Source organism: Herpailurus yagouaroundi, unplaced genomic scaffold (genome assembly GCF_014898765.1).
Source record: "Herpailurus yagouaroundi ecotype Mexico unplaced genomic scaffold, PumYag 246, whole genome shotgun sequence".
Classification (NCBI taxonomy): Eukaryota; Metazoa; Chordata; class Mammalia; order Carnivora; family Felidae; genus Herpailurus; species Herpailurus yagouaroundi.
The window spans coordinates 406,145-430,518 of record NW_024412463.1 but is presented as its reverse complement, the minus strand read 5'-3'; the positions used below and the strand labels follow the sequence as shown (position 1 = coordinate 430,518).

Here is a 24,374-nt window from a genome sequence, read left to right as displayed (position 1 = left end):
GTTTATTTTTGAGGGGGGTGACAGACAGAGGATGTGAAGTGGGCTCTGTGCTGACAGCAGAAAGCCAGACGTGGGGCTTGAACTCACAAGCCATGAGATCGTGACCTCATGATCAAGCCGAAGCTGGAAGCTTAACCCACCGAGCCACCCAGGCACCCCAACTTTTAAATATTTACACTTACTGGATGCAAGGCCACATCTGTATGTCTGCCCCAGAGCCACAGACGTCAGCAGTGTGCTGTGCTTTCTGCCGAAGGGGGCCAGTGACCTACATCACCTACTTCTGAATGTCTGCTATACCCTGTACATCAACACAGTCCTCCCTGTGTGAGATCCGTCCTTGGAGACAGACCGAAGACAGCATCAAGGATGCAGTGCCTGGAGGGATGGGGCCAGGAGCTCATGGCTCTCCAGCACCAAGAGGTGGTGTGGGACAGCGTTTAAGAGGCAGGCTCTAGAGCCAGACTGCAGGGCTTTGAATCTAGCTGTGTTGCCTTAGATGAGTTCTTTGACCTCTCTGAACCCCAGGTACCCTTCTAGAAAAAGCAGAGCGTGATGATGGTAACGACACCTACCTTAGGCAGTGGTTGTGACAGTCTAAGGAGATGACGTGTGCAGGGCAAATGCCTGGCACGCTCAGAATCCAATAAATGATCATTATTACTGTTATTAATCTGCGCTAGGTGCTATCTCAATAATGAGAACAACAATAGCTGACATGGAAAGAGCATATAAAATGATCAGTGGGGAAGCGTGACAGGAGGAGTGAAGTTCTCTTTCTCTTATCCTTTGGTGGAGGGGGAAGAGTCCAGGGAATACGGAGCTTCAAACCAGAGCCCTTTGGGTACCTGTGGCCTTTGGAGTTGAGGACTGAGCACCTTCCAGAACTCTCTCAGAGGGAAGCAGTGCCTAGAGCTGATTTCCATCATAGCAGGTATGGAGAGGAAATGGGCCTTTGGGTGGGCCAGCTTCCTCTTCAAGCCGAGGAAGGAAAATGGAGAGTGGAATGCCAGCAACCCAGGAAAGCCAAGGAAATGACCCAATTCTCTTGAGTTTGTGAAGTGTCCTGTGAGAATTCTAGAATTTCCATGAAAAAAATTCCTTGGGGTGCCTGGATGGCTCAGTCAGTTGAGCATCTGGCTCAGGTCATGATCTCTTGGTTCATCAGTTTGAGCCCCCGCATCCAGCTCTGCTTGGGATTGTGTCTCCTTCTCACTACCCCTCCCTGCTTGTGCGCGCGCTCTCTCTGTCTCTCTCAAAATAAATTAACTTCAAAAAAAATCCTGCACTTTCACCAACACTTTAGCGAGTGCCTGCTTTGCATCTGTTACTGTGTTCTAGCAAGTGAGATTGTCATAAAACAGCCAGGGTTCCTGTCCTCACACACTTACATTCCAGTGGAGGAGACAGATTTCAAACACATCATTGCAGATGGCAGTGGGTTCTGAAGACACGGTGGAGGTAACCGAGGAGTTAGCATCTGGGTTGAACCCCGGGAGGAGGAGGAACCAGCCATGGAGCAATCTAGAGAAAAAGCCTTCTAGGCAGAGGTGATAGTAAGGGCAAAGGCACTGAGGAAAGAGCAAGTTGTGAAAATCTAAAGAAGTCACTAATTGGTGTCACAGACTTTGAGGTGTGTAACATTAAATGGAGAAATGAAGGCAGCTTCTGAGACAATATCCATGGTGGGCATGAAAGGGTCCAAGGTACAGCCCCCAAAAGGCTAGTCTTTTCTTTAATTGTTTAACTTTATTACTGTTGCACCATTTATACAATTACATATAACTTCAATGCATCCATTGTACTTTTTTTTTTTTTTCTTTTACCATTTTCCAATGAGTGGTGGGTTGGTGTCTGTGACACAGAATGGAAGAGAAACCAGAACTGCAATAATGCAGACTTTTTTTTTTTTTCATTTCCACTGATCATTAAACAGAACTACAGGTGCACCCAGCCACGGACACACGTTAACAGGTCATGAGAAATGTAGGGAGGCTAAGTAGGATGAGAGAATGTTTGTTACTCCCCAAAATACCTGGGGACGAAGAATGGAGTCTTGGCATCAAGATACGTGTGGACAGGCTAAAGTGGGCTGTCTGAAAGTTGGCGTTCATCCACAACATTACAAAAATGTCAAGAAAAGCTGTAAATTAAAAGGCAAACAGAACATACTACTTTCAGAAAGATCTGCTTGCCTTGGCATAGGCCCTGTGGGCAGAACGTATCATTCCCCAAACCCTTTGCGAAAGACAAGATACTCGGATTGTAGTGGCAGAGTGCACGTAACGGCAGTTCAGGTACAAAACTTGTACTGCGCTTTCAGACATTGACTACGAAGGCTAGTCTAAGAGATCTGGTAAAGATTTTTTTTTTTTTAAGTTTTATTTATTTGTTTTTGAGAGAGAGTGAGTGAGTGAGCAGGGAGGGATGGAGAGAGAGAATTTCAAGCAGGTTCTGTGCTGTCAGCGCAGAGCCTAACTCAGGGACTGAACTCACAAACCGCAAGATCATGACCTGAGCCGAAATCACCAGTCGGAGGCTCAACCCACTGGGCCACCCAGGTGCCCCCGGTAAAGATTGTTTCTAACTCAGGTGTTTGCAATATCCAAGCAGATGAATTTACAAACAGGGGCTTTGGAACATAAGCTCTTCAGAGACCAGGACTGTGTTCTGCTGGATACCCTGCTTGGTTGCCCCGCCCCTTCCCTCAGATTAACCAGTGACAGCAAGAGGCAGTGTGGTTGGCATATGATAAGTGTGTGCTCTGTCCCAGTTGGGCTGCTTCCCAACCGTGTGATCCAGGTACACAGCCTCAGCGGGCCTCTCTAGGCCTTAGTATCCACATCTAAAAAATGGGTGAGGGGTGCCTGTCTGGCTCAGCTGGTGGAGCATGTGGCTAGATCCCGGGGTTGTAGGTTCGAGCCCTGTGTTGGGTGTAGAGATGACCGAAAATAAATATATAAATAAAGAAACTTAAAAAAACAAAAGGGAGGTCTAATACTGCTATGTCATACAGTTGTTGCAGTATTGAAAGGACTTCTTGTATGCAAAGCACTTGTATCTGGAGTGCAGGAAACCATGAGTAAATGTTAAGAAGTGACATTGATAGTCTGCTTATTGCTGATGCCCTAAAAGGGGCATAAAGTTAGCACAAATCCTACCGTACAAAGAGTTCTTCATTCCAGCTTCCATGATCTGTCCACTGGCCTCTCCCATAGAATGGTGCTTGGTTTTTGCCTGCTTCTCAGAAAACCATAGCACCCTGGACAAGAGAATCAATATGTCATTATTTAAGCTCAAATTCACTCAAGATAAGAAGTTTACCAGAATGCATGGTATTTCTTGAACATAAATCAAGATGAATTTTAGGTCAACGAAGAAGCAGCTACAGAAGCTTTATGCAGGGATTGGGAATCTCTGGAAAAGATGAAAATTGACATATAAAATTATCTGCAGAGGCTCAATCTTCAGTTGATTACCAGAGACAGTTGGCTTGCATTTAGAAACGGACATTTCAAAAAAATACTAAAATCATTTTTGCCAGAATCCTTGGGGAATCCCCACCCCTTCTTTTGCTGTGAGCATGTAGTTGCCTTTACTAAGCTTGATACTCCTAAGATGTGACACAAATAACTAACTCAAGGACGATTTCGCAGATTTCTCTAACTGGACAACAGGCATGTTACACAGCTTTGCAAAAATTCCAGGGAACTGGGGTGCCTGGGTGGCTCCGTCAGGTCAGCGTCTTTTTTTTTTTTTTTAATGTTTATTTTTTGAGAGAGAGAGATAGAGACAGAGCGTGAGCAGGGGAGGGGCAGAGAGAGAGAGAGAGAGAGAGAGACAGACAGACAGAATCTGAAGTAGGCTCCAGGCTCTGAGCTGTCAGCACAGAGCCCGACTATGTGGGGAGTTCGAACTCACGAACTGTGAGATCATGACCTGAGCTGAAGTCAGACACTTAACTGACTGAGCCACCCAGGTGCCCCGAGCATCCAGCTCTTGATTTCGACTCGGGTCATGATCTCACGGTTCATTAGACCGAGCCCCGCGTTGGGATTCCCTCTCTCTAAATAAATAAATAAGTAAACATGAAAACAAAAACAAAAACAAAACCTCTAGGGAACCACTCTTGTCCTTTGTAAAAGAAAACGTACTTTTGCCTCAAACATGTTCCAGTCTGTTGGCACGGTTACAAATGCAACATAATGCTGAAATTACCTTTCAAAATGCTTAAATAAGTAGCACTTTATTTTTTTTTAACGTTTGTTTATTTTTTTTTCAACGTTTATTTATTTTTGGGACAGAGAGAGACAGAGCATGAATGGGGGAGGGTCAGAGAGAGAGGGAGACACAGAATCGGAAACAGGCTCCAGGCTCTGAGCCATCAGCCCAGAGCCTGACGCGGGGCTCGAACTCACGGACCGCGAGATCGTGACCTGGCTGAAGTCGGACGCTTAACCGACTGCGCCACCCAGGCACCCCGACGTTTGTTTATTTTTGAGACAGAGAGAGACAGAGCATGAACGGGGGAGGGGCAGAGAGAGAGGGAAACACAGAATCGGAAGCAGGCTCCAGGCTCTGAGCCATCAGCCCAGAGCCCGACGTGGGGCTCGAACTAGCGGACTGCGAGATCGTGACCTGAGCCAAAGTCGGACGTTTAACCAACTGAGCTACCCAGGCGCCCCAGTAGCACTTTAAATAAATAAAGTGGAGTTGGCCCTTCCTCGACCAGTGACCTCAGCACGCCCTCCTTTCTAAACTGGGTAAGCAGAAGTGACTTTTTAAAATAAGGCCAAAGAAAGCTGAAAGGGTCTGCCACAGATGGACTTTTGGGTTTACACCACCAACGCCGAGGAAACCCTGTTAGACTGAGTCGATTTAGTTCAGGGTTTTTCAACCTTAGCACCAGTTAGACCTTGAGGCTGGTATTTATTTAAAGTTTATTTGAGAGAGAGAGAGCCCTTGGGGATGGTAATTCCTTGCGGTAGGGGTTGGTTAGCAGCATCCTACCCACCTCTCTCCTGCTGCGACAACCCAAAATGTCTCCAGCCATTGCCAAGTGTCTTGAGTGCCTCTTGGGGACAGAACTGAAAACCAGTGATTGGCAGCAGGTTGAAAACGACTGCTCTAGATAAAACCCAGGCACCATCTGCTGTGGAGAGATAATGACGCTTTGGAAACCTTTTCCTTTTGTTCTTTACTGGAAGCACCTGAAATGTAGGACCACAGAGAGTCGCAGTTTTACTCCAATCAATTAATAAAGACGCAAAAGTATTAGTCGATTTCAGGGGAATATTTTAAGTACAATAGTCATTTACAATTTTAGAATATTTCAGAAAGAATATTCTGAATTCAGAAGCACTAAAGCCAAGCCATGTCCTCCTATGTTGGCAACCTCTGTGAACCTTAGAATTGTATCCCACTCAGTGCCCAAGCTGGCTACCCTGTGAGTCTTCCTTTGTAATCTTGCCCCTCAACGGCAGCAAGAGGAGACTTCTGTCTTTTCTTGGGAACCCACTGTTCAAACTAATGAGTTAAAGCGAATTCAAGAGATAAATAAGAATCTTCTCATGACTGGATTTTTCCCTCTTTCATGGGGAGGGAAGGAGTAAGAAGAGAACCTTACTTAAAATAATTAAAACCCACTGTTAATATTCTCCATTAAAAATTATTTTTGTTAATTACTGAGGCCAAATTTTACCACCAATTGAGAACTACATGCTTACAGCTGCCATAATTACAAATGAACCCCAAACTATAGCTTGATATATATAAATATATATATTTATATAAATTGATATATTTATATAAATTACTATATTAAAAACAGCTCTATTTTTTAAAACTTTATTGATTTATCACCTGATTAAAGCATGGGATTTTAACAGTATTATACATAATATTTTTACATAGAAAACTTTACATAGCATTTCATATTATATAATTCGGCTTATTCTTTCAAAAATGTATACATCCATTGGGCAAGGAATGCTTTTCATTAAATTACCAATATTAAATGCACTTAATCATCATGTATAGATTAAACAAAAGTAGCTATTAACTAACTTTTTAGGCATTTTAAGGAGGTAAAACACATTTTTGCACATAAACATTTGATGCAAATATGAAGATAAAATTTTTTAAAAATTAGAACACTGAGAAAAACTACACCTTTGATGAGTGTCTTTGAGTGCAAGGATTTCCAGATATAATCATTCTTTTAAATATTCAGCTTTGGTTTCTTTGTTTCTCAAACTACAAAGCTGCTGATAGCAAAACTCCAGGATTTCACAGGAGTTCAAGCTATTTCTACTTTAACAGAAATGGTAAAACAGAACTCAGAAAACGTGGTACTAAGGATCTAGCTTCTGTCTCAGCCAATATCCGTTTGCATCGTAACAGCAGACATCTGAATGGGGTGCTCATACTTGGATCTGTCAGCAGGTTCCTTCAAGAACTGTGACGGCTACGAAATGTATAGCCATAATGACAAAAGAACAACAAAAAGGTTTAGGTTTTTTTTTTTTTCATGTTGTACAAAAGTCATCTGTCAGAGGAAAAGGTTGTGTTTCCAGATATTATCATACAATTTCCATAATGTAGTTCTTTGGTTGTACGTGACGAGTAACAGGGAAAAGGTGTATTTGACTCTCAAGATGCAGATTAGGAATCAAATTTCCCATCCACCGTTTGTTGTTACGATGCCAGAGCTGGTGATTGCCCTAAAGGACAATGAAGAGAAAACAAAATTGCTCAAAGTAGCAGTATTATAACAAACAAGACTTCTCTAGAGACCCAGCACATATAATCAATACTTAAAGCATTCTGAGAAAGAAATAAGGCCTTGGAAATGCTCCATCTTCTCTAACTCTGTGAACGGTGTCCTGGCCCGGTGCTGCAGAGTTATACGCACTCTTTTCACTAGTGTTTGAGTGGCACAAGCCACATTTACCATGAGATAGAACAGACTGATTCACAAAATAGAATTTAGGCTGAATGGCTTATTAGTAGAGGTAAGGAATTCCTCTGTATGTCACGGGCCCCCTACGAGAAAAGCTACCCCAAATGGTTTTACATCCCTGTTTTCAAAAGGTCCGTGCTGGTACAATTCAAATGCCTCATTCAGAGAATCCAATCTTTTAAAAGACAAAGTTTAAAAGAACTCCAAGGCTGAGTGTTTCAGCGTGTAACAAAATGCGCTCAAACATTTCCTGCTCTGCAAAAGGAGGCAAAAATGACTGGTGATGCAGTCAGAGATGATGAAGAAAATGTCACACGGGAACCCCAGAAGGAAAGAAAAAGTCTCCAGTCGGGAACGCGGCGATATGGTACAGAAAACAGAAGTACGAAGGGACACGCGCGTTCCTGTGTGTACTTTTAGTACAAAGGCGGATGATGGCACGGACTTGTTGAGGCTGTGACGGGCTACAGTACCAGGGATGGGTCTAGAACACAGGTTCCGTGCTGCGGCGTAAAGATGTCATGGATTTCAGGACAGGTAAGTCAAAGGTGCTAATATTTTCCATTCACAGTAAGATACTCTCCCACGGTCCCTTCCTCCTAAATTATACAGCTCCTCTTCTCTAATGTATGTGAATAACATAAAAACCTAAACCTGCTCTTTTTTTCTTTGGTAGAGAAATTAAAATACTTTGGGGGAAAGAAAAAAAAAAAGTACTGCTGGCCCAAACCAGACATTTCTCAAGGCTGTTACAAACAAAAAACGTTGAAGAAACCGGTCTCTTAGTAAACAAAAGCACCAGAAATCCTTCTCTATAAAGAAAACATAGCTGATTTTAGATAGTTTCCCAACTTGCTAACTTCTAAGGCACCAGAGTTGACATCAATACAACCCAATTTACAGGACGAGAGGGCATAGGTAGAAGTCTGAATGTTTTAATGACTCTGTGTAACGCTTTTTCTAATGCTGAGTGTGGCTTGTGGTGAGCACTGGATGAGGGGGCAGAGTGAAGCGTGTGTCCTCTTTCTCGCTGACTCAGAATAAATTCAGCTTCCAAACAGACTGCTTGCAGGCGTCAGGCCCTGCCTGTGTACTGCAAACCTTTACAGAAGCTGCCGCGTCAGGACTCTGTTCTAACGGCGGTGAGGGGTACTGCGACTTCACCAACACAGGGAGGACCCCCAGAGTCCACCCTTCCCAAAGAACGCAGCCCCTGAGCTCAAGTTGACGGAAGCACTTGGGCACGGGCCATCTCCTGCCGCGGTCACAGTTCAGCTGTGCTGGCCCCACAACAGCACAGGCCTACTCCGGGTCAACGACTCAAGGTTCACAGACGACCCCTGTCACGCACAGCCACCGTCCCTCTCGAGGGCCCTTTAACGGGGACTGTGCACAGCAGGGACGCTAACAATTGGTACACGCGCTGTTCTGAGGTAAAAATAAAAGGTTTACTCAAATATAAATTAACTCTGTTAAATTACTACTTCATTTTTGTTACTACTTCATAGATTAGGTTTCAATGTGTGAGATGGACAATGCATTCTGGAAATCTTAATACCCATCCACAAATACTTATTTCAAAGGAAGGCTAATCATCTTCATTACATTTTTTACTTTCTCCTACAGACGTTTTCTCCCCAAGTTACTCAAAAAGGGAGAGCCAGGAGGCACTACCTGTTTTTGTTTTTTAACCTTGCAAGCTCTTACTTCTAACTTAATTACTAAACTCTGCTGTCAATGAAATTTTCAATAATATCTTTTCATAAAGTAATTTAAAAATCACTCAGACGTTAACAAAACAGAAAAAAAAAAAGCAACAACCCTTTTCCCCACTAACTTTCTCCAAACTAATTTAACTACAGCTGACTCACAACTGACAAAAACACTCAAAATTCTCCAACACGCTCAAACAACAACAAAAAATCCAGCATATTTTAGGTGGCACTTAGCCGTTACAACAAGAAATTTTATTAACATACTCTCTAATAATCACAAACCTATACAGCTATGTTCAGTGTTTTCAAGGAGAGCAACTTCCTCGGACAAAACACGGACAGCCAATCGTGGGACTCTGCTAGGAAATGACCACATGTGCAGTGACAGGTTTGACAGTTTAATCAGTAAAATGGAATGACGGAGAGGAAACAGACTCCCCACCTACTGTGTTAACTGGGTATGCAACACTTTAATGAAACGGCACAACGTCTTAGTCAGGGACCAATGGGGCCAGCGCAGTGGCCGGCTTCCTCCAGGCCGTTCTGAGCTCCCAGAGGCCGACTCCTCGTTTCTAAGATCTGACCCTTCACGAGATGTGCCAGGCAGAGGTGGCATGGTGAGCGTTCTGCAGAGCTGTAGCAGTGGCCCGCCGGGGCCGGGGCTACCACACTGGTGACAGTGTCCCCGGTAGCTGTGACGGCTCTTCTGGAATCCAGATCTTATACACAACGCCTATCCGCAGAAAGAACTTGCGCAGGACTGCCCGGAGCTCAGGGATGAGGTCAAACTGCATAATTTCACACAAGTAGGGGTAGTACATAGAAGCGTGTGCTTTAAACTTGAGGTGGGAGAGAAGGAGAGAGAGAATTAGACAGGGAGCTATTTTTTCTGGCACTACTTTGCCAAGAGTATTCATCTCACCCTGGAACTTCTTGCAAGATTCTGGTGGTTTTTCTTGCTATTAAAAAGTTGATGTGAGAAATTTGCAAATTAGAATGTCTCTTAATTACGTTTAACTCCAAACACAAATTCTTTGGGGGACAGCTTTGCTGCCGAAGTCAACTTTCATTTTAGCAAAGCAGATTCCCAGCTCTGAACCACTGCTTCACAATCGCCACCCTCTCTTCCAACACAGCCGCACTGATAATCACTGCCGCTGTTTAACAGCAGCATGGACGGTCTCAACATCAGCCTTTCTCAACTGGGCTTCTTGGAGAGAAAGAGCCCCAATGGGCCACAGCATCACTGTCTGTCATGAATTAACTTTTCTCCAATGCATCTAGAATGGTGCTAGTTATGCAACCATCCTTAGAAGAATTGAGAAAAACAGTCTTGAAATTCCGAGTAAAATGCCAACCCAAACCTATGTCCTAGTGGAGACATTAGAGTTTCCTGGTTTATACCTTGTCATCGTTTATTTTGAGGGTTTTTGTTAGAAGTAACAACAGAAGACTTGTCCAGGCCTCCCGATGGCTTTCCGAATTCACGGTGATGAAATAGGCAAGGGCCTCACTGCACACGCTAGAAGAGTCGGAAACAGGGAGGCACATCAAACCCAAGATTAACCTCGGGGCGCCTGGGTGGCTCAGTCAGTTAAGCATCCGGCTTAAGCCCAGGTCATGATCTCACGGTTGGTGGGTTTGAGCCCCATGTGGGGCTCTGTGCAGCTCAGAGCCTGGAGCCTGCTTCAGATTCTATGTCTCCCTCTCTCTCCTCCCCTCCTCTACTCACACTCTCTTTCTCTCTCAAAAATAAATAAACATTTAAAAAAATTTTTTAAAAACCCACAAGATTAACCTCTCACATTTTACTAGAGAATTTTTTTTTTTTTTAATTTTAGAGACAGCATGTGAGTGGGGAAGAGGGGCAGAGGGAGGGAGACGTGGGAGAGGGAGAGGGGGAGAGAGAGAGAGAGAGAAAATGAATGAATGAATGAATGAATATCTTAAGCAGAGTCCATGCTCAGCACAGAGCCTGATGCTAGGCTCCATCCAATGACCCTGGGATCATGAGCTGAGCAGAAATCAAGAGTCAGACGCCCAACCGACTGAGCCACCCAGGTGCCCCATATAGTGGAAAACTCTTCATTCTGGCAATGAGTATTTATTTGCTGGGCACTTGCTCTGGCTTCTGGCTATGCCATCTTGGGCAAAGCTATAAAACAGGGATAAATAACTGTACCCAACTCAAGGGACTGTGGTAAAGATTAAATGAGACTGGTGTGTTGAATGTTAGCATAGCTCAGGGCCTGCTCAGAGAAGAGGGCCCAATCAGCATTTGTGCACAATGAACATAGAGCCTATCATCCACAGCTGGCTACACACTGCCTTTCTCTTCTCCTGTCACATACGATTGCTTTTTTTTTTTTTTTTTTAATGTTTGTTTATTTTTGAGAGAGAGGGAGCACAAGCAGGGGAGGGGCAAAGAGAGAGGGAGACACAGAATCTGAAGCAGGCTTCAGGCTCTGAGCGGTCAGCATAGAGCCCAACACCGGGCTCGAACCCATGAACCATGAGATCATGACCTGAGCTAAAGTTGGACGCTTAACTGAGCCACCCAGGCACCCCACTAGTTTTTTTTTTTTTAAAGTAATCTCTACCCCCAACATGTGGCTTGAACTTGCAACCACGAGATCAAAAGTAGCATGCTCTACCAACTGAGCCAGCTAGGTGCCCCACAAATGCTACTTTTATTTAAATTTTTGGTTATTATTTCTTTCAGTTTATTTTTGAGGGGGCGGGGCAGAGAGAGAATCCCAAGCAGGCTCTGCACTGTCAGTGCAGAACCCAACATGGAGCTCAATCCCATGAACTGTGAGATCATGACCTGAGCTGAAATCAAGAGCCAGAGGCTTAACCAACTGATCCAGTCAGGTGCGCTACAAGTGCTACTTTCAAAACACATGTTATGCTGGGGTGCCTGGCTGGCTCAGCTGGTGGAGCATGTGACTCAAACTTGTGAGTTCAAGCCCCACACTAGAGGTAGAGCCTACTTAAAAAAAAATGTTATGCTAGAAATTACAAATTTATCTCCTTTACAGAAACTTTATGAGACTATGTAGATAATTATCCTTTGAGCTTGATTTAAGTTAATATGAGCTATTGGTGTCTCTATAATTAATTATGATGAACGAAAAGTGCAAAAAAATTATAAAGGAGAAAAAAATACCCGTAATTCCATCATCCTAAGGGACATATATCAAAATATTGTCCTATTTCCTTCTAGTCTTTTTGTCTGTGATATTTAAAAGACATCGCTGAAAAATCAGATCTATATGGTTTTACATCCTGTTTTGTGGTGAAACTTGTATCAGGAGCACATTCCCACATTCTGGAAAATTATTTTGTAAAACTTCATTTTCAATGCCTGCATAATATTCTACCACAGGATAGACTATAATTTAGTTATCCATTCTCCAGCTGAGCTGTTTTAAATTTCTTCTCTTATTTTCGTATTTTTAATTTTTAAAAAGTAATCTCTGCCTAACATGGGGACTCATGAGAGTGAACTCATGAGAGATTACTTTAAAATCTTAAAAGAAAAAAAAAAAAGTCTCATGCTTTACCAACTGAGCCAGCCAGGCACCTGATATTTCTTCTCTTTATAAGTAAGTCTGCAGTGAAGAGTTCTTTGTGGGAATCCTGGTTCCTATTTCTAACAAAATTTCTTTTTTTAAAAAAATTGTTTTGTAAGTAATCTCCATGCCCAAAGTGGGGCTCAAACTCACAACCCTGAGATCATGAGTCGCACGCTCTATAGACTGAGCCAGTCAGGCACCCCTCTAAGACATTTTAGATTCCATGACAGTGGAATTACTGTGCCAAAGAAAGGCACTGAACATTTTCACGTTCCTGATTTTAATGCCACCTGCTTTCTAGAAAAATCCCCTCACTGTACACTCCTCCTAGCAGTGCAGGAGAATACACATCCTATCGTGGTTGCCAGCACCACAAGCTAATGATCTGAAATCATAAAGGCGTGAAAAGGGGGAGCAGACATGGTGTCTTGCTCACAAGATGCTGGGTGGCGAACATCTACTTTTCTAATTTTTTTAATGTTTTACTTATTTTTGAGACAGAGACAGAACATGAGCAGGGGAGGGGCAGAGAGAGAGAGGGACACAGAATCCGAAGCAGGCTCCAGGCCCTGAGCCGTCAGCACAGAGCCTGATGCGGGGCTTGAAGTCACGAACTGTGAGATCATGACCTGAGCCGAAGCCAGACACTTAACCAACTGAGCCGCCCAGGCGCCCCTCAAACGTCTACTTTTCTGTCTGGGACTCTCAATGCCACCCCCCATCTCCTCAAGGCTGTGTTTCTGCATAATCTAAGTCAGGACACCCTGGTATCCACAGGATTCCAACACGTGCTTCTTGGGAAGAAGGAAGGGTGGGAGGTTTAAGTGGACATTGCCCTAAAGAGGACTTAGTCAGGACTTCACTCCGGACCTGCTGACTCGGAGTACTTTGTACTGCCCATGTTTTTGTGCCTTAAGAAATTTATGAATGGGGGACGCCTGGTAGCTTAGTCGGTTGAGCGTCTGACTCTTGATTTCAGCTCAGGTAATGATCCCAGGGTTGTGGGATTGAGCCCCACGCTGAATGGGGAGCCTGCTTAAGATTCTCATTCTCACTCTCTCTCTCTCTCTCTCTCTCTCTCTCGCTCCCTCTCAACCTATAAATGAAAGAAATGAGGCCCCACCCTCCTCAGGGCATTAAGAAAAGTGAAGTAGAAGTGTCAGCAAAGGGGCACCTGGGTGGCTCAGTCGGTTGAGCATCCGACTTCAGCTCAGGTCATGATCTTAAGGTTCATGAGTTCAAGCTCTACAACAGGCTCGCTGCTGTCAGCACAGAGCCCGCTTCAGATCCTCCATCCTCCCCTCTCTGCCCCTTCCCTGCCTGCGCTCTCTCAAATAAAACATTAAAAAAAAAAAAAAAAAAAAAAAAGCATCAGCAAATAGAAAACACAAAAAAAGAAAAGCAGTTTGTGAGGGTGTCAGCATGTATATGTTTTTTCTTATTCTTTTCAATTCAGAGTATTATTGTGATGCAGTTTGTGTTTTACAGATAAGACATTTAATCAGGAACCAATCTTCTTACGTTAAAAGTCGCTGCTGGATTTCATCCCAGGAATCCCTGCGGTTCTCGTCAACATACATCCGAAACAGGATCCTCAAACAACAGGCCAGGCTGCTGGTTTCTTGCTTTAGAAGATTGGGTTTAGATTTGCCTTTAAAACCTAGAGATTAGACAGTCAGATAAACAGTGCACACTTCTAGGATAAGACTGAGAAGTCATGCGGGAACCTAATCTAGTTACCTTAGGGAAAGAACATCGAAACATCTCACCTTCTTTTTAACTGAAGTCTAGCTGACATATAACATTACTCTTAAACACTATTTTCTTAAACAAAGCAGTACCAGTCAGCCACAGAGATACGTAAACAACTCTCACAAGCAAAGCCTTATTACAGGCAAAGGCATAAAATACCTAGATCTGTTAAAGTCATAAAGGAAAACAGTATTATAAAACTGTGGATTAAAATAAGCATTTGGGAAGAAAATGAATGGTTACCCAGTAACAGTAACAATACAAAAATTATATAAAGTCTCACTTTTGTGCAAAGTTCACGAAATGAGACTCTCACTGGCACCATGCATGCATACCTATCTACATATAAATATATCTATATAAATCTGTGTATGTATCTATATGTATCTCTATATCACCTCCAGAGTTTATGTATTTATTTTTGGAGGTGGGAAGGAGAACCCCTAAAAGCCTCAGAAAATGTCTGAATGCTTTTCTGTTTCTCCTAGACCACCACAATTTTTGATACAAAAATATTTAACTACATAATTTTACCTTGATTTGCTAGATCAGTTCCGGTCTCTATGAATTCACTTTTCCGCCAGATACTTACTGAAAATTCCCCCCGTGCCAGGCAGTATTCCTGGAATTCCTGGTACCAGGATGGAATGTACCCGGCCTTCCTTCTTTTTCCCTCAAGCATGAAAATTATCTGCCAAGTTATTCCAGCTAAGTGTACAAGTATCAGGAGTTTCCCAAGGGCTTCCATGTTTTAGGGTGGTGACCGGTGTGGCCACCTGTCCCATCTGCTGTGTGGCCTTACCTGCTCGCCACAGGACAGTCCGTTGCTCGTAATTGGAGTTGAAGGCCTTTGAGAACGAATGGGACTCCTGCAAGCAGTCCAGCAGCTTGAAGAGGTGCTGGGAAGACATGCACTTATACATGCCCTGGTCCTCTGTCTCTATGTGGATATCTGCATCCAGCGTGTCTTGCTAGAGAGGGGAGGGTGGGAGAGCTAAGTGAGGGTGGTTTTGGACACCACGGCATCACATCGAGGCAGTCATTACTCGCCACAAGTCATACACACGCTTCATTCCTCACCACCCTGAATGTCTAGGGGGAGAATTACGCCGAGCTCTTGCGTGACGTCAGGCTTTGCTGGCCCGAGTGTCCGTTCTGTCGGTACTGCCTTCGTTGCACGAACACAAGTACTTCTCCAGTTATTTCACAATAGGACTGCACGGTCCTCTACTTATCAAAGAAACAATTTTTTAAAGACTTTATTTTTAAGTAATATCTATACCCAACGTGGGGATCAAACTCACAAGCCCGAGATCAAGAGTCGCACGCCCCTCGGACTGAACCAGCCAGGCGCTCCTCCTCTTTTATTTATTTTTATTTTATTTTTTTATTTTTTTTTAATGTTTATTTATTTTTGAGAGAGACAGAAACAGAATGCGAGTGGGTTAGGGGCAGAGAGAGAGGGAGACACAGATGCAGAAGCAGGCTCCAGGCTCTGAGCTGTCAGCACAGAGCCTGACGTGGGGCTTGAACTCACAAGCTGTGAGATCATGACCTAAACCGAAGCTGGACGCTCAACTGACTGAGCCACCCAGGTGCCCCTATTTTATTTGTATTTTATAATGAGATTGGAACATGAGAACGTCAAACGTACTGTATGTCATAGAAGGTGTGAGTCTCAAACCATACTTACTGAAAGACCGAAACTGGGGGGCCTGGCTGGCTCAATCAGTTGAGCATCCAACCCTTGGTTTTGACCCAGATCTTGATCTAATGGTTCAGGGGTTCGAGCCCCATGTTGGGCTGTCCACTGATGGTACAGAGCCTGCTTGGGATTCTCTCCGCCCCTCCCCCCCCGCCCCACTCACGTGCTTTCTCTCAAAATAAAATAAACTTAACAGCAACAACAAAGAAACTGCTAAGTGAAGCCTGAGTGGCATCTTTAGCTTCAACTGTGTTTATAAATGTGAAGGGAAAAAAACATAAAAATAGGTACAAAATGCTAGACATTTTTATCAAACATGTTGCCTAAATGTGAGGCATAATTAGGGATTTTATATTTGTTGAGCATTCTAAGAATAGAATGGATCTATCCTTCTTATAAGCCGGAGGTTAATGAAAAATGGAGTTGGCCATGTTTCCTAAATTGATCTATGAATTCAATGCAATCCTTATCAAAATCCCAGATTACTACCTTTTATTTATTTTTTTAATTTTTTTTAATGTTTGTTTATTTCTGAGACAGAGAGAGACAGAGCATGAGTGGGGGAGGGGCAAAGAGAAAGGGAGACACAGAATCCGAAGCAGGCTCCAGGCTCTGAGCTGTCAGCACAGAGCCCGACGCAGGGCTCGAACTCACAAACCGTGAGATCATGACCTGAGCTGGAGTCGGTTGCTTAACCGACTGAGCCACCCAGGCGCCCCAGATTACTACCTTTTAGAAATTGACAAGCTGATGCTAAATTCATGTGGAAACACAACTGACACAGAATAGCCAAAATAATGTTGAAAAAAGAAATGCAAAGTTAGAAGACTCACACTTTGATTTCATTCAAGACAGTGTGGTGGTATTGGTATAAAGACGGACATACAGGTCAGTGGAACAGAACTGAGAACCCAGAAATAAATCCTTATATTTAGGATTAAGTGATTTCCAACATGCATGCCAGAACAATTCACTGGGGAGAAAACAGTCTTTACAATAAATGGCGCTGGGACAACTGGGGATGTCCACGTGTTAAAAAAAATGATCTCCTATTTCCCATTATACACAAAAATGAACTAAAAAATGGATCAAACACCTACATGTAAAAGCTAAAATTATAAAACTCTTAAAAGAAACCGTGAGCCTAATCTTTGTGACCTTGAATCAGGCCATGCTTTCTCAGATATAACACTAAAAGTACAAGGACTCAAGTAAAAATAGTAATTCAGAACTTCATTAAAATTAAGTTTTGGTGCTTCAAAGGCCACCATCAAGAAACTGAAAAGACAATGCACAGAATGGGAGAAAATAGTTGTATCTGATAAGTGGCTAGTATCCAGAATTTATAAAAACTCATATAATTCAATGGCCGAAAGATAAATACTCCAATTTAAAAGTGGGTACGTGATTTGAAAAGACATCTCCCCAAAAATACCAATGAGCCAATCAACACAGAAGATAGCTGTTCAAGGTCATTAGTCACTAAGGGAATGGGAATCCAAATCACAATGAGATACCACTTCACACTCACTGGGATGGCTGTGATAATTACAAAAAAAAAAAGAAAAAGAAAGAAAAAAGAACAATAACAACCATTGATGAGGATGTGGAAAATTAGAGCCTTCATCAATTGCTGATGGTAGGGTAAAATAGTCCAGCTGTTTTAGAAAACGGTCTGACGCTTCCTCAGAAAGGTAGGCATAGAGTTATGGTGTCACCTGGAAATTCCACTCCTAGGTACAAGCTCAAGAGAATTAAAAACATGTCCACATAAAAACTCGTATACAAATGTTCACAGCACTGTTATTCACAATAGCCAGGCAATGGAAACAATCCAAATGTCCATCGACTGATGAAAGGATAAATAAAATGTGGAACAGCTGTACAATGGAATATTATAGACATATACATACACATATATATGCGTGTACACACACATCTGTATATATATAATAACGTGGATGTCACATGCTACAACACGAATGAACTCGGGAAACATTATGCTAAGTGAAGGAAGCTGGACACAAAAGCTCATGTATTATAGGATTCTATTAATATGAAATATGCAGATTAGGTAAACCCACAGAGCCAGATGGTAGATTAGTGGCTATCAAGGGCTGGGACGAAGAGAGAAGGGGGACTGACTGCTAATGGTTAGGGCATTCCCTTTTGCGGTGACAAAAATATTCTGGAATTAGATAGGGGTGATGTTTGTACAACTTTGTGAATATTCCAAAACACCGAACTGTACATTTAAAAAATAAAAACCAGGGGTGCCAGGGTGGCTCGGTCAGGAAAAAGTCTGATTCTTGACTTTGGCTCAGGTCATGATCTCATGCTTTGTGAGTTTGAGGCCCACATCGGGCTCTGCACTGACAGCGTGGAGCCTGCTTGGGATTCTCTCTCTCCCTGTCTGTGTCCCTGTGCCACTTGCTCTGTCTCTCTCTCTCTCTCTCTCTCTCTCTCTCTAACAAACAAAAAGGAGGATAGCCTTTGGGCTGGATCTAGCCCACAGATATATTCTGTTCATTGGTAATTATATTACTTAATAAACAGGAGATTTCCTATATGAAAAAAATCTCAATCTAGCTCCTGTTGAAAAACTGGGAGCCTGTCGTGACTTGACCCATCTGTTAGCAACACACTGCTGGGTTGGGAGGCGGCTGCGGCTCTGGCGGGGCTGGAGGTGCCTGGTCTCTCTGCCCCCGGTCCCACCAAGGCTGAGTAGGCATTCACAGGATGTTAGTCCCAGAACCACGTAAGTTTACAACCTATGGTGTAATGTTATGGTTCAACTTTTGGACACCCAACCTCCGTCGCCAAGAACAACAGGTTGTACGTACAAGACAAAAAAGTAAACTGTCTAAAGGAAAAAGTGGTATCTTCACCCATATGTTTTTCTCTCTCGGTTACTTATGGTTAAACCATACAACAATTATGTGAAACAGGCCTGTGATTAACAACACTCTTTTTCGAAGCACGGGGGAGGGTGGGATCTAAGCAGTGGCATGCTGGTAGACCGGCTCTCTGGGAAATTAAAAAAAAAAAAAGAAAAAGAAAAAGAAAGTTCTGATTTTTAGGGTTTGCTGATTTCTGTGGTATAAATATTCTCATCGTGGCCAATTTCAAGCTACCAATATGCCGTGACTGATCACAGGGCTGGGGAGAGATGAGCACGATCTACGAGCTGGCTCCAGCACACCACTGCATCTGAGCAACCTCTCCAGGGGCAAGTTCGTCCTCCTCGAGGCTCATCCTATTACCTGGGCAGCAACCATGTGTTCTGCATCTTCTTTTTTGCTTGTTGCAGGGTAGAAGACGATGTTGTCAATGGTCTGTATCAATTCCAGCTGGACCACACACTTGATGAGGAGGCTGGCAAACAGTTTCTGATCTATATTAGATGATAAAGATTAACCCTAATAATGATTCAGCCAGTGTTGAGTAAATATTAACCGAGCTCCTTCTACATACCAGGCATAGTCCTTGATGCTGTGGCATAACAGTGAATAAGCTGGACAAAAATCCCTGCTTCCATGGCAGAGACAGAAAATAAACAAGATATTTAAGTCTAAGGCACATGTCTACCTATGTCAAATGACGATGACAAAGGTAGGGATGGGGACAAGGTAGGGATGTCATCAGGATGGGGCTTCAAGTTTAAATAAGCTGGTCAGGAAAGCTCTCTCCGAGAATGTGATACTTGAGCAAAGACCTGAAGGGGAGGAGTCAGCTACGCAGGGCCCACGTCTTCCGACAAGGTTCTCTGCCACCTGCAGCTACTGACTAGACTCTAGCTAACATCTCCTCCCTCCATCTTTGTCTTCTCACTCCCTGGGCTCAGTGGTGGTCCGTGTCAGGCACTTCGGAGGTGTGGGTTGATTTGACTATAATAAAAGTAGAGATTCCTCATTCAACTTATTGTTATAGAATCAGGAAGTTGAAAACATTACATAAAGCATTTAGTGATGCCAAATGAGGTTAGGTCATTCTCAAGTTTTGGAAAGTGACTAAAATTGTCTTTCTGTATGTCTGTCTGTCTATCAATTTTCTATGTAGAATCAATTTAATTAAAGAGGAATATGGTGGAGTTGCAAAACATGTACATTTGACTCATGCCAATTCAGTAACATCAGCCTGGACCAAAAATTAAAAAGAAGAGAAACAACGCAAGTGCTGTGAGCCTGTACCTGCTGCCCACAGGGCAGGCTGAGATGGGAGACTGGAGGCACGTTCCCAGGAGGAAGGACAGGGGTCTCAAGGCCCAGGCACCTCTCAGAGTATAAACATCCTGCTGCACCAAGAGTGGTTCTAGTTAAAACGTGCCTCCTCCACACAAGCCAATCCTTTATCTGGAGCCAATGAGGCAGCATTGTTCATTCTCTCACTGGCTACTACAGAGAGACTGGCACGAGCTGCAGATATGGAGGAACATGGTAGCTTTTCAATGGATCCCAAGGGTGCTTCTGTTTTATGCCTTCAAAAAATAGCGGTGAGCACGTGTGGCTTTGCCTAATGCACTGGTTGAGAAGTTAACAGCGGTGTGAACACCTACAGCCTGGCATGTGGAGAAGAGGGTGGGGCTGCTATGAAGGAAAACAATATGGCCACAGCTTGAAAACAACCAGACCAGGAAACAGGACGGTTCCAGTTTCTCAGTCAGCCAGAAGTGCGCTAGGTCCCAAGGATCCAAATGTCAACAGTACCTCCTCAAACGGTAGAGTACCAAGTATGTGAGATCACATATTTGAAACACACAGTGCTGTGCCTGGTGCATAGCAACTGTCAGACCTGTTTTTTAAAATGACAGGCAGTAAAATAGATCACAAGAACACTGTGGGACAAACTGATAAAAGTCATCTGAAACTCATATCCAGAAAAGGGATCTCTAACACATAAAAAGCTTCTCCAAACCAATAAAGACTAACAGCCAATATAAAATGAAGATTTGAACAGATCATGAAAAGATCTTAGACACATGAAAAACTGCTCATTTCACTCATAATTAGGAAACTGCAAATTAAAAATACTCCAAAGGTATGAAATATCACCTGTGTGTTCCTGAAGATCACGTAAACAGAAACAACATTAATGGGGTAAGAATCTAATCATCCGTCAAAATGGCAAGTGCACTTCACCCAGCAATCCCATTTTTAGGAATTTATTACACAGATAAACTCACAAATGACACACACATTAAGCGATTCAATGTTGTACTGTTCGTCACAAAGATTGGGAATAATATAAATGTCCATTAGTAGGAAACCCAATTAAGCAAACAATAGTACATCCACATCCTTGGATAACATAAATAGTATAAAAGAATGTGAAAGCTTTTAAGGTACTGATTTTGAATGATCTTAAAGATATACTAACTGAAAAAACAATGTATAGTATTCTGTAATTTGTATAAAAAGGACAGGAGAATTCATGTGTGTGTGTACACGGACATATGTGTTTACGGATATGCATTTCTTATATATGGATAAAATGTCTTTGGAAACGTACAGAAGCTGGTGACACTGGCTGCCACAGGAAGGGACTGGCAGACTGAGGCACAGGGTGGAAGGAAGGCTTATCGTGTTTATCCTCTTGTACTTTGCAAATATTTAAATTGCATAAGTGTGTTACCTATTTAAAATAAATAAATGAAAACAACTAGAAAAAGTAGCCTTACTTGCATATGGTCTACCTTTCCAGCTGTCATCGGTCGGGTTAGAGAGTTGACTCTGGCCTCTCTCAGAGGCATTTCTATCTATGCTGCTCAGAGACTGGCGGTCCAGATCTACATCCTAAAAGTAAGCCAGAGAGAAATACAATGTTCACTTTATCCACAATTGAGTACCTGGGCAGAGATGTGCCCGGCTTAACACTGGGGCTGGCCCAACTTGATGGTAAGTGCCTTGCTTAGACTGAAGTAAAATGACACTCCATGCTGGACTGCACAGGAGACATTATAAATTTCACTTATTTCTCCCTCCCACTAAAATTTCACGTTTTCTTGGGGTGCCGGGGTGGTTCAGTCGGTTAAGCGTCTGACTTTGCCTCAGGTCATGATCTCACGGTTCGTGAGTCTGCGCCCCGCATCGGGCTCTTTACTGACAGCTCAGAGCCTGGAACCTGCTTTGGATTCTGTGTCTCCTCCTCTCCTCCCCTCCCCTGCTCACGTTCTGCCTCTTTCTCAAAAATAAACAAACATTAAAAAAATATTTTTTTTTAAATCTCGTATTTTCTTATTCTGACTTCGAAGGTATTTCTCTACATATTATGATTTAACAATACATATGACCAATTAATGAGGACAAGCTCAAAAATACACTAGTGCCAAGAGCTAGCTTTTTAAAAAGTTGACAGAAGACAAACAAAAAATGTTTAAATAGGGTGCTTCATTTTTTAAGTTGCTATATCCTAAATGCCACCCCTTTTTTAAAGTAGGCTCCAAGCCCAATGTGGGGCTCGAACTCATGACTCTGATATTAAGTGTCACATGCTCCACTGAGTCAGCCAGATGCCCTCCAAATGACTTTTAAAATCTAATGGCTTTACAGTTATTTGGGAATAGACGTTAATAATACAAACCCCGTATAAAGCAAAATATTGTAAAGTGAGACTTGAATTAGAACTTCTTGATGTGGCCTCACACAAAAAATAACAATCACTATTTCACTGGTGGTGGAAGAAAGCACTCTTTATTTAGGAGAGGAATAAATGAGGATAATTACACCAAAGTATTACTTCTAACAGGCAAACACCAGACCTGAGAGTCCAACAAGGGAGAATTCACTAAATATAATAATGTACAGCCACCGAAAAGGCTGCTCTCAAACAATATTTAAAAACATGGAAGACTGCTTACACGTTGTTAGGTAAAACATTCTGTGCCAAGCGCGCCTGAATTTCAAACACGCGTGGGTTATATGTGTGCCGTCGCACAAAGTAAAAACTAGAAATGTGAACTGTGGCTTTTATTGGGTGAGGTGACTTATCTTCTGTACTTTCTAAAAAAACATGTTAATGAACATAGTTTTTAACTCTTTTTTTTTTTTTAAAGTAATCTCCATGCCCCAAGTGAGGCTCCAACTCACGACCCCAAGATCAAGAGCTGCACGCTCCACTGACTGAGCCAGCCAGGCACTCCTAAGGCTTATAGCCTTTTTTGCTCACTTCCCATCAGAAAAGCACAAACTCCTTGGGCTACTTAATTTTTTTACCTAATACGAGATCAGAGAAAAGATGACAACAAAAAACCCTACCAAGTGTTTCTCCGATGGATCTTCCTCCATCCCTACAGGTCTCCATGTCAGCAAACTGAAGGGAATGCAAGAGAAGGAAAATGATCAGTGTGAAAGGCAATGTGGAGCCTTAAGACATCTACTGAGCTCAGCAACAATCAGCAACAATCACATCTGCACTCACACGTGTGGAATGGTTGTCTTGAAGATATCCAGCATACAACTGCACGTTTCATCCCAGACGTCGGGACTGAATTTCTCCCCATTGGATATCACTAAGTTTTCTAAGCAATTTGTACCTGAGCGAGCCAACTGCTCATTATCTGCAAAATAAAGCAACATCTATCATCAAACTTCCGCTGCTGGTTTGATTCCCACCAGGGCACTGATGCTTCGTCTTGCGAGGTGGGGACATGACAGAGGGTTTGCAGGCTCTTACTTAACGAAGCAATGATACAGTGTTAAAACTTTTGTTGTTGGGGTGCCTGGGTGGCTCAGTCGGTTGAGCGTCCGACTTCAGCTCAGGTCATGATCTCGCGGTCTGTGGGTTTGAGCTCTGTGCTGACAGCGCAGAGCCCGGAGCCTGCTTCAGATTCTGTCTCCCTCTCTCTCTGCCCCTCCCCCGCTCATGCTCTGTCTTTCTGTCAAAAATAAATAAAAATTAAAAAAAAATTTTTTTAAATAAAAAAATAACTTTTGTTGTTAAACAGGCTATCAAGAGTTAAAATTACTTATCACAGCTTTACTGCTGGGATGGAAAAAGGTCAGTTTGTTAATTAACTGGCTTCTTATGTGATCAATGATAGAAGACGGAAATATTAGATCAGTGTCTCTCAAAATTTAGTCACTCAAACATTGCACTTCCAGTTTTTGCCATACTGGTATTGATTGTTTTTTCACTTATTTTAAAACTGAGTCACTTTTTGAAAAACTTTGCGAAATTAAGCTTTGTCCTAAGCCAAAACTATCTACGGAATCCAGGTCTAATGTGCTATGTAGGTATTCTTCCTAGGATGTACTAAAATCAACACATAAGTACTCAAACGAAAAATGTCCACTGATGAAGCTGTTGTTTATATTGACTCCCATAATATATTAAAAAAAAAAAAATGGGGCGCCTGGGTGGCGCAGTCGGTTAAGCGTCCGACTTCAGCCAGGTCACGATCTCGCGGTCCATGAGTTCGAGCCCCGCGTCAGGCTCTGGGCTGATGGCTCGGAGCCTGGAGCCTGTTTCCGATGCTGTGTCTCCCTCTCTCTCTGCCCCTCCCCCGTTCATGCTCTGTCTCTGTCTGTCCCATAAATAAATAAAAACGTTGAAAAAAAAATTAAAAAAAAAAAATCAACACATAAGTACTCAAACAAAAAATGTCCACTGATGAAGCTGTTGTTTATATTGACTCCCATAATATTTTTTTTTTTAATTTTTTTTTT

The 24,374-nt window shown here is 42.8% G+C and overlaps 1 protein-coding gene across 2 annotated transcripts in view; it reads right to left on the bottom strand.

The window, feature by feature from the left end:
- Positions 1-5,831: 5,831 nt before the first annotated feature.
- The window catches only part of ARFGEF2 (ARF guanine nucleotide exchange factor 2), a 104,962-nt gene continuing 86,419 nt past the window's right edge, over positions 5,832-24,374 (bottom strand). For both annotated transcript variants that reach the window (XM_040459809.1, XM_040459810.1), the window contains 8 exons: positions 23,128-23,266; positions 22,965-23,019; positions 21,389-21,503; positions 18,975-19,105; positions 14,809-14,977; positions 13,776-13,914; positions 10,081-10,198; positions 5,832-9,515 (listed from right to left, as the gene is read on the bottom strand). In XM_040459809.1, the coding sequence (XP_040315743.1) occupies positions 9,339-9,515; positions 10,081-10,198; positions 13,776-13,914; positions 14,809-14,977; positions 18,975-19,105; positions 21,389-21,503; positions 22,965-23,019; positions 23,128-23,266 (1,043 nt within the window). In that variant the 3' untranslated portion in view covers positions 5,832-9,338. The remainder of the gene's footprint in view (positions 9,516-10,080; positions 10,199-13,775; positions 13,915-14,808; positions 14,978-18,974; positions 19,106-21,388; positions 21,504-22,964; positions 23,020-23,127; positions 23,267-24,374) is intronic.